Source organism: Narcine bancroftii, chromosome 10, assembly GCF_036971445.1.
Source record: "Narcine bancroftii isolate sNarBan1 chromosome 10, sNarBan1.hap1, whole genome shotgun sequence".
NCBI lineage: Eukaryota > Metazoa > Chordata > Chondrichthyes > Torpediniformes > Narcinidae > Narcine > Narcine bancroftii.
Window position 1 is genome coordinate 65362892 of NC_091478.1, and position 14900 is coordinate 65377791.

General features: G+C 36.6%; 1 protein-coding gene across 2 annotated transcripts in view; it reads left to right on the top strand.

Moving 5' to 3' along the window:
• glg1a (golgi glycoprotein 1a) overlaps nucleotides 1-14900 on the top strand; it is a 185450-nt gene that overhangs the window by 153321 nt on the left and 17229 nt on the right. For both annotated transcript variants that reach the window (XM_069901159.1, XM_069901160.1), the window contains exons 20-21: nucleotides 1310-1433; nucleotides 5826-5968. In XM_069901159.1, coding sequence (XP_069757260.1) covers nucleotides 1310-1433; nucleotides 5826-5968 — 267 coding nt within the window. The remainder of the gene's footprint in view (nucleotides 1-1309; nucleotides 1434-5825; nucleotides 5969-14900) is intronic.

The window sequence follows — 14900 nt, forward strand, 5'->3', positions numbered from 1 at the left end:
TCCCCTCCACCCCTCCCCCCCCCCCCCCCCCCCCCCGTCCTGACAGCGGCACAATGCAGGATGAATGCCCGACTTAGTTTCCCTTAATCCCTCATGCAGCTGGAACCTTTCTGGGAAATCCAGCTGCATGAGGGATTATGGTTAACGAGGACAGCCATTCATCCTGAATTGTGCTGTTGTTGCGACTAGTTGAAACAGCCCGCTGTTGTTAGGAAGTATGTATCTTTTAATTTTAATCACTTGTGTGACGCAGTGGGGCGGTTTTAAAATTCCTGGGCTAACCTTTTCACACCGCAGGTTCTTGGGAGGGTTCCTGGAAAAATTTCCCAGGAATTTTCATTTTATACATAAGTGTGACAAGGCTTTGTGATTGAGTTTGTTGTTTGGATCCTCCTGCTGAAACCATCCTCACTTTATAAATGTTTGAAGGGCAGAGATAAAAGCCACTTTTTTAAAAATAAGGTATGCTGGGAGTAAGCAGCTTTCCCTGCTTTAGATTGATCTTTGTGTAGAGAACAATGTACTGCTTTATGTTTGTTGTCAAAGCCAATTTTGTCTGCATATTTACCAACCTACCAATTCATCTTCAGCACATGCATTATTACATTCCGGGAAAATGAGTTCCATTCAATGTTTAGCTGTTTACACTGAGGAAAATGTGTACCTTGAAAGAGGGGATTCAAGGATACATTTGACTAAAAGTAAGAACTGTGTGTTAATTTTGAATAGAGACTGATGATGTACACTGCTATTGAGTGTAGATTATATTTTTAAAATCTTTAAACATTTTAAAAAGATTTGGCCATTTCCTGTGACTATTGGTGTTCAATATATGTTCTATTTTAAATGTGATTGAACAATTTAGTAGCTAAAATGGGATATTGATGAAGTGTAGATTTTGCCAATCAAATATTGAAGGGCTTGGTAGAAAACTGCAGTGACATAAATTCACAGTAGAAATAGCATGTTATGATGCCCAGAGTACAAAAATTTTTAAATTGGTTCATTAACTTCATTCTCAAAGCCATTTTTTCCCCATTAGTATTTTTGGAAAAGGAATCAAAAGCTGAGTTTCCCATGCACAGTACTGTTGTTTATGTGGCTACTAATTTCCCTTTATTTGTGATTAATATGGGTCATGCCACTGTAACGTTGGCATTTGAGGGTTCTTTATTTTGGGAAGGTTAAAGCTGCATCCTTTCAGGCTTCTGTTTTGGGTTGAATTATTTCATCAGAACAAGATTAGAAAGTTTTGCTGCTGGAAGCTTCCTATGTGGACTTTGACTGGTTATGGGCCTTGTGTTTGCAGCGTTATTGTTCAGATGCTGACTCGAAGAACGTGCTCCAATGCTTGAAGCAGAATAAGAATGCGGAACTTATGGACCCCAAATGCAAGCAGATGATCACCAAACGGCAAATCACACAGAACACAGGTATGTTCAACAAGATCCAAACATTCTGACACAAGTGGAGAAGTAGAAAACCATGTCATCACTCGGGGGCGGGGGGGGAGGACTGGACTGGCTTTCAAGTTGGGATTTGTTTGGAATTATGGACAGTTGTGTGCTGCTGATCCACTCTTTAAAAACAGAAACTTGTGTAAAGCAAATTTGCTTCCATAGGGCATTGATTGTTAGGAGGGGAACTTTTGTCCCATTGTGCTGTGAGCTCCAAGGTGTATTGTGCCCAATTGTTGCACGTAATTTCTGGGAAGGAAAAAATAAAATAACAAAGCTGAGAATTGAGCATAGTTCATGTATTTCTGAACTAATTCTCTTTCTGGAGCAAGGTCATTGGTGCAAGTATATTGAAAAAGTCTATTAATAATTCTGAAGTATGGGTCTTGGTCCTGTGTGGTCAAATTACATGAGGAGGGCTCTTTTTCTGGACTGGAACTCCTAAAGTTGTGGACAGTGTAGCTTTAGAAAAGTGGGTTATGGTACCCTGAGATGTTGCTCTAAAGTGAATGAGCTGAGTTAATGGAGTCTGTTTGAAACAGCATGGAAGTGAGAAAAATTAGCTATACTATACCGTATAGTCTCAACCGTTATGTGCAAATTAAATAAACTAAAATGTGTTTTTATTCTTATTTTGTATTACAGTTCAAATAAAATTTACTATTTGAGCTTATTTTCTTTAAAATTGCCAGATTTTGAGTTGACTGTAGCTTGAAATAAATGGAGCTGATGAACTTGTTGCAATTTAGGAATTGTAATAGATATTTTACTACATTGAGCATATTATGTTATTTATTTGAATCAGTAATGAGCTAGATCTTAATTTCATCAGTGTCTCTCTTACATTATTAAAGTCAACAGTTGATGATCAACTCCATTCACAACTTCTCAGAAATGAAACAGTCAGTATCTAAGTAAGACAACATTCAGGCAAGGGCTGATATAAGGGGCAAGTAACATTTTGTTTCAAAAATGTATGAAATCTCTCTTTGTCTAATGACCCCTTAGCAGCAGCTACTTGCATTCCCATCACTGAGATTGTCACCCTTACTCAGGAGCCTCAGCCACATCAATACAATGGCTACAAGAACAGATCAGAAGCAAGGTATCCTTTTGCCTGACTTGCCCCCTGACACACAAGGCAGGTGAAGCACATTTCATTGTTTCTACTACTAATGCAGTGATTGCAGTGTCAATAATAAATCCACTCTAAACTACTCTGACAGTGCCTTCTGGATCTATAACCTCTCCTATCAAGGACAAAGAGCTTGAGGCCTTTTTGAGAATGCTACCCACCATCTTAAAGTAGCCCCTCCAAGTCACATGCCCACAGGGCCAGGAAACATATGGCTGTTTTTATATTGACTTTGGATCTAAAACCAAGAGTTCCTTCCCCAACAACACGGTGTTGGAACTTTCACTGGGACTGCTGTGCTGTAACAAATTAGCTCACTTCTCAAGAAGTGCTAGAGATGTTCATTAAATGTTGGCCTGGCCAGTGATACTTAGATTTTGTAAATAGAATTGGAGATGTCTTAGTCTTGAAAATTTCATTTAATACATCTTGAGTGGGATGAGTTGATTGCTCCAGATTTTTATCAGTACTTGAATTTTAATCATATGACCACTTGCATTTCTTGCAGGTTTGAAAAGAAAACATACTTGTTAATGAAATCTTAATGTTAAATGATTGAAAAAGAAAGCAGGTGTCTTTTGAGTAAATTCACCTGATTGTTTGAGTAAAATTAATTTTTCTTAGTTTTACAGTATTTTCCCCAATCATTCTTGGAATTTGTGTATAGCATCTTCTGCAGATCAGTCACCGGGTGCTTTGGTCTGTTATTAAGTGGTCTTTAGAACTCATTGGGCAGAGTTGGAAATAGGGTCTCTTCATGTAAGAAACACTTGATCTCGAGTAATTTACCATGACAATATTCCAGAGATTATGTCTTACACATTCTGTGTAGTATCATTCCACTGCCAACTTCAAATTTGCTGTGTTTAACCAAATGATGTTTTTACACTCTAGAACATTACAGCACAAAAACAGGCCCTTTTGGCCCTTCTAGTCTCTGCCAAACCATTTTATTTTTGCCTCGTCCCATTGACCTGCACCCAGTCCAATAGACCTCCATACCCCTCCCATCCATGTACGTCCAAATTCCTCAGTTAAAACTGAACCTGTATTCAACACTTCAGCTGGCAGCTTGATCCACACTCCCACCACTCTCTGTGAGAAGTTCCACTTCATGTTTCCCTTTCACTCTTAACCCATGTCCTCTGCTTTGTATCTCGCCTACTCTCCGTGGAAAAACCCTATCTCTATTAACTCTGTCTATCCCTCTCATAATTGTCAAACATTCCCTCATTTTTCTATGCTTCAGGGGAAAAAAGACCTAACCTGTTTAATCTTTCCTTGTAACTCAGTTCCTGTGATCCAGGCAACATCCTAGCAAATCGTCCCTGTGCTACAGTTAGATGACCAAAACTGCACACAATACTCCACATTTGGCCTCACTGATATCATAAACAACTTTACCATAATATTCCAACTCCTGTACACAATACATTGATTTATGAAGGCCAATATGATAAAAGATCTCTTTATAACCCTACCCACCTCTGGCGCCACTTTCTGGGAATTATCTATTTGTATTCCCCGATCCTTCTGTTCTGCCACACTCCTCAGTACCCCACATTTTCCATGTATGTTATTTCTTGGTTTGTCCTTCCAAAATGCAACACCTCACACTTGTCTGCAATAAATTCCATCGGCCTTTTTTTCACCCCATTTCTCCAGCTGGTCCTTATCCCTCTGCAAGCTTTGAAAACCTTCCTCGCTGTCCACAACGCCTCCTATCTTAGTGTCATCTGCAAATTTGCTGATCCAATTTATCATATTATCATCCAGGTCATGGATATTGATCACAAACAACAAAAGTCCCAGCACCGATCCCTGAGGAAAAACCATTCGTCATAGGCCTCCAGTCTGAGAAGCAATTATCCACCACTACTCTCTGGCTTCTCCTGTCCAGCCATTGTCAATTCCAGTTCACTACTTCACCATGAATACCTTGTCAAAGGTATGTTGTCCATGGACAACATCCACAGCCTTTCCTTTGACAACTTTTCTGGTAGCCTCCAAACTCTTAAGATTGGTTAAACGCAACCTACCATGCACAAAGCCACGTTGACTATCCCTAATCAGCTTCTGGCTATCCAAATAATTGTATATCAGATTTCTTAAAATTCCTTCCAGTAATTTACCTTCTAACGATGTCAGGCTCACCAGCCTATAATTTTCAGGGATACTTTTGGAGCCTTTTTTAAACAATGGAACAATGTGAGCCACCCTCCAATCCTCCCGCAATACACCCATGGTTAAGGGCATTTTAAATATTTGTGCCAGAGCCCCTGTAATTTCTACACTAGCCTTCAAGGTCTGAAAGAATATCTTGTCAGGCCCTGGGGATTTATCCACCCTTATTTGCTTTAAGACAGCAAACATTTCCTCCTCTATAATCTCTATAGTTCCCATGACCTCACTGCCTGTCGTCTTTATTTTCCATGACTCTGTGCCAAATTCCTGAGTGAATACTAATGGTGAAAAAAAAACATTTATGATCTTCCCCCATCTCTTTTGGCTCCATACAAATTGATCTTTAAGGGGATCAATTTTGTCCCTTATCCTTTTGCTCTTAATATTCCTGTAGAAACCTTTAGGATTTTCCTTCACATTGTCTGCTAAAGTAACCTCGTGTCTTTTTGCCTCCTTGACTTCTTTCTTGGGGTTTTTCTTGCATTTTTTTTTACACTGCTCAAGTACCTAATTTACTCCATGTTACCTATACCTGCTATACACCTCTCTCTTCTGAACCAGATCCCCAATATCTCTCGAAAATCAAGGTTCCCCTTGCCTCTATCCTGGCAGGAACATACAAACTCAGTACTCTCAAAATTTCACCTTTTGAAAGTTCACCACTTACATCGCACATTTTTGACTGAAAATAATTTAACCAAATCCACGCATTCTGATCCTTTCTCATTTCCTCAGAATCGGGCTTTCTCCAATTTAGAATCTCAACCCGAGGCCTAGATCTATCCTTCTCCATGTTAACACGAAACTAAAGACATTTTAATCACTGGAGCCAAAATACTTCTGTCACCTGTCCTGACTCATTCCCCCAGTAGGAGATCCAGTATTGCACTCTCTTCAGTTGGTACTTCTATATATTTATTTAGAAAACTTTTCTGAACACATTTGACAAACTCCACGCCATCCAGCCCTTTTACTGGGAGCCCCAGTCAATATGTAACTCATCAAAATTCTACTCCATTGTGTATTTAATTTTTGTGTTTTGGTTTCAGATTACCGTTTAAATCCAGTCCTGAGGAAAGCTTGCAAGGCTGATATCCCCAAATTTTGCCAATCTGTTTTGAATACAGTAAAAGATGGCAAAGAACTAGAGGGGCAGGTTGTCTCCTGTCTGAAAATGAAATATGCTGACCAGGTACTGAAAGGACAAGTGGGCTACAGAAGACAGTTCACCTCAAATGCATATAGCCTATTTCTCAATCTCTCTGTTGAGTGCTGACTCTCTTGCTTTCTTCCCTTGTTCACATGCTTGTTGTTGCATATCAAACAAAGGAGGTGTACCTGCTGTGGGACATGTAATATTTTGATTGGCAATATTGTTATTCACTTGTCACTGGTTGCTGGAGAAAGTTAGATTTAAGAGGGACTTGTGGGGTAACCTTTTCACTCAGAAGGTGGTCCATATCTTGAATCAGCATCCACACAAAACTGTTGAAGCAGGGACAATTTCAAAGTTCAATGACGTGGACAGATTTATGGATGGGATGGCCTTAGAAGGATACTTGCCTCATGCAGGCAAAGAATGCCAAATTAATCAGCATGGATGAGTTGGATTGAAAGGCCTGTTCCATGATGTGTGTCTCTTTGAATCTAGAGGTTTTTAGTGCAAGGGTAGTTGGAATAATTTTTTTAAAATATTTTATTTAAAGTTTAAAATCACATAACAACATTAGTTACTACATTTTAATACAGACATAATGTAATTAGGGTTCAGAGAGCTCATTGCTGTATCTGACCCGACCTTGTTGGTTTTCGTGCAGTTGGATAATCATGTTGAGGAACTTTGGGGGACATCCGATGCGCTCTAGTATTTGCCAAAGCCCTTTCCTGCTCACGGTCAACAAAGGTGATGTAGAGTCCTTTGTTTTGTTCTCTGCACTTTTCTTGGAGCTGTCTGAGGGCAAAGACCATGTCAGTAGTTCCTCCATTAACAATGGCGTGAAGCAAGGCTGATTTCTCGCACCAACCCTCTTTTCAATCTTCTTCAGCATGATGCTGAACCAAGCCATGAAAGACCCCAACAATGAAGACGCTGTTTACATCCGGTACCGCACGGATGGCAGTCTCTTCAATCTGAGGCGCCTGCAAGCTCACACCAAGACACAAGAGAAACTTGTCCGTGAACTACTCTTTGCAGACGATGTTGCTTTAGTTGCCCATTCAGAGCCAGCTCTTCAGCGCTTGACGTCCTGCTTTGCGGAAACTGCCAAAATGTTTGGCCTGGAAGTCAGCCTGAAGAAAACTGAGGTCCTCCATCAGCCAGCTCCCCACCATGACTACCAGCCCCCCCACATCTCCATCGGGCACACAAAACTCAAAACGGTCAACCAGTTTACCTATCTCGGCTGCACCATTTCATTAGATGCAAGGATCGACAACGAGATAGACAACAGACTCGCCAAGGCAAATAGCGCCTTTGGAAGACTACACAAAAGAGTCTGGAAAAACAACCAACTGAAAAACCTCACAAAGATAAGCATGTACAGAGCCGTTGTCATACCCACACTCCTGTTCGGCTCCGAATCATGGGTCCTCTACCGACATCACCTACGGCTCCTAGAACGCTTCCACCAGCGTTGTCTCCGCTCCATCCTCAACATCCATTGGAGCGCTTTCATCCCTAACGTCGAAGTACTTGAGATGGCAGAGGTCGACAGCATCGAGTCCACGCTGCTGAAGATCCAGCTGCGCTGGGTGGGTCACGTCTCCAGAATGGAGGACCATCGCCTTCCCAAGATCGTGTTATATGGCGAGCTCTCCACTGGCCACCGTGACAGAGGTGCACCAAAGAAAAGGTACAAGGACTGCCTAAAGAAATCTCTTGGTGCCTGCCACATTGACCACCGCCAGTGGGCTGATATCGCCTCAAACCGTGCATCTTGGCGCCTCACAGTTTGGCGGGCAGCAACCTCCTTTGAAGAAGACCGCAGAGCCCACCTCACTGACAAAAGGCAAAGGAGGAAAAACCCAACACCCAACCCCAACCAACCAATTTTCCCCTGCAGCCGCTGCAACCGTGTCTGCCTGTCCCGCATCGGACTTGTCAGCCACAAACGAGCCTGCAGCTGACGTGGACTTTTACCCACTCCGTAAATCTTCGTCCGCGAAGCCAAGCCAAAGAAAGAAGATAATGTAATTAGTCATTTATATAAAACTCTCCTCCCCAACCTCGCCACTAATACCCTCCCTCCTCACTTCTCCACCTACAAAGAAAGAAAAAGGAGATCATCATCTAGTACAATCACATTAAAACCTTTTGGCTGGAGGAGTGGTGGCACCCGTCGAAGCAGACCGAGAGATCAAATTCTAACATCAATAATTTTCAAATAAAGACTCCAAACTTTAGTAAAGAAAAAAATTTGTTTCTTAAATTATGTAATCTTTTCTAAAGGAATACAGGCTTTCATTTCATTATGCCATATTTTCATACCTAAAACTGAGTCAGATTTTCATGTAATAGCTAAACATTTTTTAGAAACGGCCAAGGACAAATGCAAAATTTCAATACGGTATATAGTCAATCTCAATCTTAAGACTATCATCTTAATATCTCCTAATAAAAACAACACTGGGCCAAAAAGTAAATTTGCTTATAATATCTGTTCCAAAAACAATTTAATTTGCTACCAAAAACTTTTAACCTGAGGACAAGTCTACGTCGAATGGAAAAAAAAGTACCTACTTCTTGGTCACATCTGAAACATAAACATGAAGAACTAAGTTGAACATTTTTCAGTTTATGCGGAGTCAAATACAATTGATGTAAAAAATTATACTGCACTAATCTATAATGCACATTTATTACTATAGTCATACTATCTTTACACAAATTTCTCCTAACATTTTCATCAATCTTTCTATCTAAATCCAATTCCCATTTCATTCTTGATTTATGAAGATCTGGTTTAGGCATTTTATTTTCTAACAACTTATACATTTCAGAAATAAATTTTTTTGAATCATCTTTAGTAAGTAATAATTCTAAGGAAGATTGTCTAGGTAATTTTAAACCATGACCCAATTTTTCAAATAAAAAGTTTTTGACTTGATAATAACAAAAAAGTTTTCAGAGGGATTTGAAATTTGTCTTTCACACGACTAAAAGTCAAAAAATTCCCTGCTTCAAAGCAATCTTCGACTTTTTTAATTCCCATTTGGTTCCAAAATTTCAAAAAGTGATTATCCACAGTAAAAGAGAAAAGTTTGTTATGATATAAAGGTGTTTTCATTGAAATCTTCCCTACCCAAATGTCTGATAATCAATATTATTCCATAGTTTAATTAAATGCTTTAAAATTGGTGGGTCTACACCAATTAATAATTGTGAGTTCCATTTATAAATAAATTCCATCATAGATTTTTCACCAATTTTGTCCAACTTTATTTTAGCCCAAACAGAAGATTTCATTGCATCATATATTGCATTAATAAATTTTAATTGTATCACTTTATAGTAATTCTGAAAGTGGGGAAGTTGTAAACCTCCTAATTCAAATTTCCATGTCAATGTTTCCAAAGATACCCTATTCATCTTTCCTTTCCACAAAATTTTTGTATAACTAAATTTAAGTCCTTAAAAAAAATGTTGTGGTATGAAACAAGGAATAGGCTGAAAATGATACTGTACTCTCGTAAAAATATTCTTTTCTTTTAAACTTTATTTATTCGTTCAAAAAACAATATATGACATATGCAGCAATTAAACATAAACATGAATTTTTTTTAGAAAAAAAAAGAACCCCCCCCTTCAGCCAACTCTCCCAAGGAAAGCCATAAAAAAGAAAAAAGGAAGAATATTAAAGAAAAAGTTAAATATACATATTAAAATCTAATCAATATAAATTGAAATGTAAATATTCTGAGTATAACAGCCACTTATTAATAAAAAAATTATAATTATCATGCAAAACATATGTAATTTTTTCCAATATTTCATCTAATTATGCCATCTATTAAAATATCAATCATATTTGTATCTTTCCACGTACTAGCAATACATTTTTTTGCTACGGATAAAGCTAAATATACAAAAGCAAGCTGGAACTTATCTAATCCCAAACCTTTCAGAGGTTGCAAACTACCCAATAAAAATACTGTTGGATCTAAAAACAATTGAATTTTCTTCCAAAAAGATTGTTTCTGTCTTCTTTCTTCTTTGGCTTGGCTTCGCGGACGAAGATTTATGGAGGGGTAATGTCCACGTCAGCTGCAGGCTCATTTGTGGCTGACAAGTCCGATGCAGGACAGGCAGACACGGTTGCAGCGGTTGCGAGGGAAAATTGGTTGGTTGGAGTTGGGTGTTGGGTTTTTCCTCCTTTGTCTTTTGTCAGTGAGGTGGGCTCTGTGGTCTTCTTCAAAGGAGGTTGCTGCCCGCCGAACTGTGAGGCGCCAAGATGCACGGTTTGAGGCGATATCAGCCCACTGGCGGTGGTCATTGTGGCAGGCACCAAGAGATTTCTTTAGGCAGTCCATGAAAAAAAGTTCCAACCATATCACCACATCTAAAACACAAATCTGATTCATGAAAACCATATTATTTTTAATTTTTCAGGTGTCAAGTATAATTGATGTAAAAAATTGTAATTAATCATTGCATAACGTGCATTTATCAATCTAGTTACACTATCATAACGGATATCTAACCAATCATCTTCAGAAAAAATAAAACCAATATCCACTTCTCATTTAATTTTAATTAGATCTATCCCAACCCTTTTTATCCATACCATCCTGTAATATTTGATACATAGATGAAATATAACCCTTCTCTGGAACCTTCATAAGAAAAGTCTCAAATTTAGTCATTTTGGTAAAATCATATCTCTACCAAACATACATTTTACCAAAGATTGAATTTGATAATAAAGAAATAAAGAGTTCTTATCAATACCAAAACCTTCCCTCATCTGATTAAAAGATAAAAACTTACCCTCTTTAAAACAATCTCACAAATTTTTCACACCTTTAAATCTCCAATGCCATAAACTTTGATTATGTATTGAAAAACAAATGTTGCTTATTATACAACGGTGTCAAAGCCGATAATTTACCCCTAGAGACTGTCATTTTATTTTTCTTTATCCATAACTTCATTAAATGTTTTGAATAGGCACATTATATTGTTGTAACAAATTTATATTCCATGTAAACAAAAATTGATGTATTTCAAATTCAGAAATACTTGCCATCTCAATTTTAGCCCAACTAGGAGACTGTACCAAATCCATCAATTAACTAATAAATTTAAGTTGGGCTGCCTAATAATAATTTTGAAAATGTGGTAAACGTAGTCCCCCTAACTCATATTTCCAAGTTAATTTATTCAAAGCTACTCTCGAAAAAAATTTTTATCAAGAAAATACAAAATAGAATGAAACAAGTATTGTATATGCGGAAAGATATTCATCTTAATTGTATTTATCCTACCCATTAAATTAATAGGTAAATCTTTCCATTTAATCAAATCAGATTTAATCTTTTTCATTAACGGAGCATAATTTAATTTATATAAAGATTGATAATTAACATTCAAAATTATAGCCAGATATTTAATTCGATCAGTCCACTTCAAATTAATAATATTCTTATAAACTGAATAATCTCCTTCACTTACCGGTAATATTTCACTTTTTCCCCAATTAACTTTATATCCAGAAAGACATCCATATTGTATTAAACATTTCTTCAAGTGCAGAAGTGACTGAGCTGGGTTTATTAAATACACCAATACATCATCAGCAAATAAATTAATGTTATACTCCTCATCTAAAACTTTCATACCTTGTATCTGTGTATTTTGTCTTATCAACTGTGCTAAAGGTTCAATCACTAACGCAAACAAAGCTGGTGATAAAGGAAAACCTTGACGAGTTGATCGAGTTAATTTAAAAGATTCCGAAGTCAATACTCTAGCTACCGGTTTACTATATAGAGCCCTAATCCAACCAATAAAAGAAGGACCAAACTTAAATTTCTCCAAAACTTTAAACAAAAAATTCCATTTAACTCTATCAAATGCTTTTTCTGCATCTAAGGATTGTCGAAATCTATTAATCAAACTAATCACACGCAAAATGTTATCTGAGGCATATCTATATAAAACCTGTTTGATCAATATGAATCAACTGAGGTAAAAATTTAGCCAGTCTATTCGCTAATATTTTAGCTATTATTTTATAATCTCCATTTAACAACAAAATTGGTCTATATGAAGATACTTTCAACGGATCTCTATCTTTTTTAGGAATTACTGTAATTAAAGCACTAGAACAAGACTCAGGTAATTCATAATGTTCTCCAACTTGACGTAATACATCCCCAAGCACTGTAGATAAATCATCATAAAAAATTTTATAAAATTCAACCGAAAATCCATCATCACCAGGCGATTTACCGTTTGGCATTTCCAGCATAACCATTTTAATTTCCGAATCAGTAAATGGTTCTTCTAACTCCTGTATATCTGCATCCTCTAATATCGGTAAATTCAACTGTGATTTAAAAAAAATCCAGTTTTTTGTTTTCCTTCAGATGTATATAACTTTTTATAAAATGAATAAAATTCATCATTAATCTCACGAGGTTTATGTAATAAGAGAATTCCATCTTAACAGCATTAATAGTCCTCGAAATCTGTTCTTTCTTTAATTGCCACGCCAATACCTTATGTGCTTTCTCTCCCCATACGTAATACCGTTGTTTAGTCACATTAATCACACTTTCATATTGATTGCAAAGTATATTCAGTTTCTGATCTTCTGTAACATCTTTCTGAAATTCCTTTTCTAACTCATCGATCTGTTTCTCTAATTCAAGACTCTGATTTAATCGATTCTTTTTTTATTTTAGAAATATAACGAATTATTTGTCCTCTCAAATAGGCTTTCATAGCATCCCATAATACAAACTTACTTTGAACAGAATTAGAATTTTCTTTCAAAAAAAATTAATTTGTTTTTTTTCAGAAAAAAATCAATAAATTCTGTATTTTTTAACAACATTGTATTAAATCTCCAACAATAAGCCATTTGAATTTTCTCAGAAGTTGCATCTGTAAAATATAACAGAGAATGATCTGAAATCACCCTATTTTTATATTCTGCTTGTTTTCCCTTGTAAATGTGCCGATACTAAAAAGAAGTCAATCCTTGAAAACGATTCATGTCTAGATGAATAAAAGGAAAAATCTTTCTCTGTCGGATTAAGACGTCTCCAAATATCTACTAAATTAAGATCTTTCTTCAACGCTTGTATCTGAATTGTCATTTTGGATTTTTTAACTTTCTTCGGAGTTTTATCTAATAAAGGTTCCAAAACACAATTAAAATCACCACCAACTAAAATATTATCATTAGCCTGACCCAAACATAAAAATGCATCTGAAATAAATATTTCATTATCTGCATTTGGGGCATAAATATTAAGTAAAGTCCAAAATTCACTAAAAATCTTAATTCAATTTAAGAATACATCCTGCCTTTTCCTCCATTGATTGTAATTCAAAAGATAAATCTGTATGTATCAAAATTGCTACACCTTTAGCTCTAGAATTAAATGAAGAAGAATATACATGCCCAACCTAGTTCCTTTTTAATTTCATGCTTTCTTTCACATTCAAATGTGTTTCTTGTAAAAAAGCAATATCAATTTTCATTTTCTTAATATACGCCAAGACTCGCTTACACTTAATCGGACTGTTTAAACCTCGAACATTAAAAATAGCAAACCTCAACTTTGACATATCTACTATTATTACTAAATACCAATAATATCTTTATATGAAAACTCAAATCAACATATATAGCCCCTCCAGTAGAAAAAACCCACAAATTAAAAACTAACTAAAATGAAAATAAAAAAATAATAAAGAAAAAAAAAGAACCCCCCCCCCCCCAAAAAAAAACACTACCAAAAGGTAGTAATCCCCTAAAAAAAAAATTGGGTGTGGGTCACCCACCAGTGGCTGATGATTAGTAAAGAACATAGTGCAAATTTCTCCCTCCGCAGCCAAACAGTCAATAACATCAAAATATCATAATAACAAAAAAAATAGAATAAGAAAATTCTTCTTTTCATCCAAAAGATTCCAATCTCGGAGATCCCATATCAGAAGGAGGAAGACTCTTTCCATTCCCATTTTTCCCATTTCTGCCATTTCTTCCATTTCCAGAAAAACCAGATTTTTCTTTAGGAGATAATGGTGGACTACGTCTTTGTCCTCTTACATCTGGCAATGAATCAGCAAAAATCATTGCTTCACGATCATTTTCAAAAAACCGAAATTGATAGTCTCCATAAAATACCTTCAACACTGCAGGGTTGCGAAAAGTAGACTTATAATATTTACGCCACAAAACTTCTTTAACTGGATTGAATCAATGTCGATGTTAAATGACCTCTTGACTCAAATCAGGATAAAAAAAAAAATGCTCTGCTATTCTGAATCAATAATGGGGTTTGTCGTTGTCTCACATTTTGCATTGCAAGTCGAAGTATTGCTTCTCTGTCCAAATAACTCAAACATTGAATTATTACCGGTCTCGGTGGTTGACCAGCTGAGGGTGTTCTTCTTAAAGCTCTATGGGCTCTTTCCAGTATCAAATCCCCAGAGAAAAATTCTTGCCCTAATATTTGTGGGATCCAGTCTTTAAAGAAACAAAGAGGATCTTGTCCTTCTATACCTTCTGGCAAACCAACAATTTTCACATTATTCCTTCTGCTTTGATTCTCCAAGTAATCTATTTTTCTTTCTAGCTCCTCACATTCTCCTAGTTCTATGATTGATTTTTCCACCTTCAACACTTTTTCTGTTAGAAGTCACTTGTTGTTTACTGTCCAAAAAAGCAGTCTGAATTTTAAAAAATTCTTCATAAGATACATTCACACGTGTCTTAACCATATTTAATTCTGAACTCATACCAGCATTCAATTGAACCATTTCATTCATTTGAGATGTCAACAAAGGTTTTATAACAGCTTGAACAATAGCATTTAATTGCATACACTGTGATTCAGTAAAGCTCAGCTCTGCTCTCTCTGACATTGTAGCAGAACAAGGTAACTGCAGC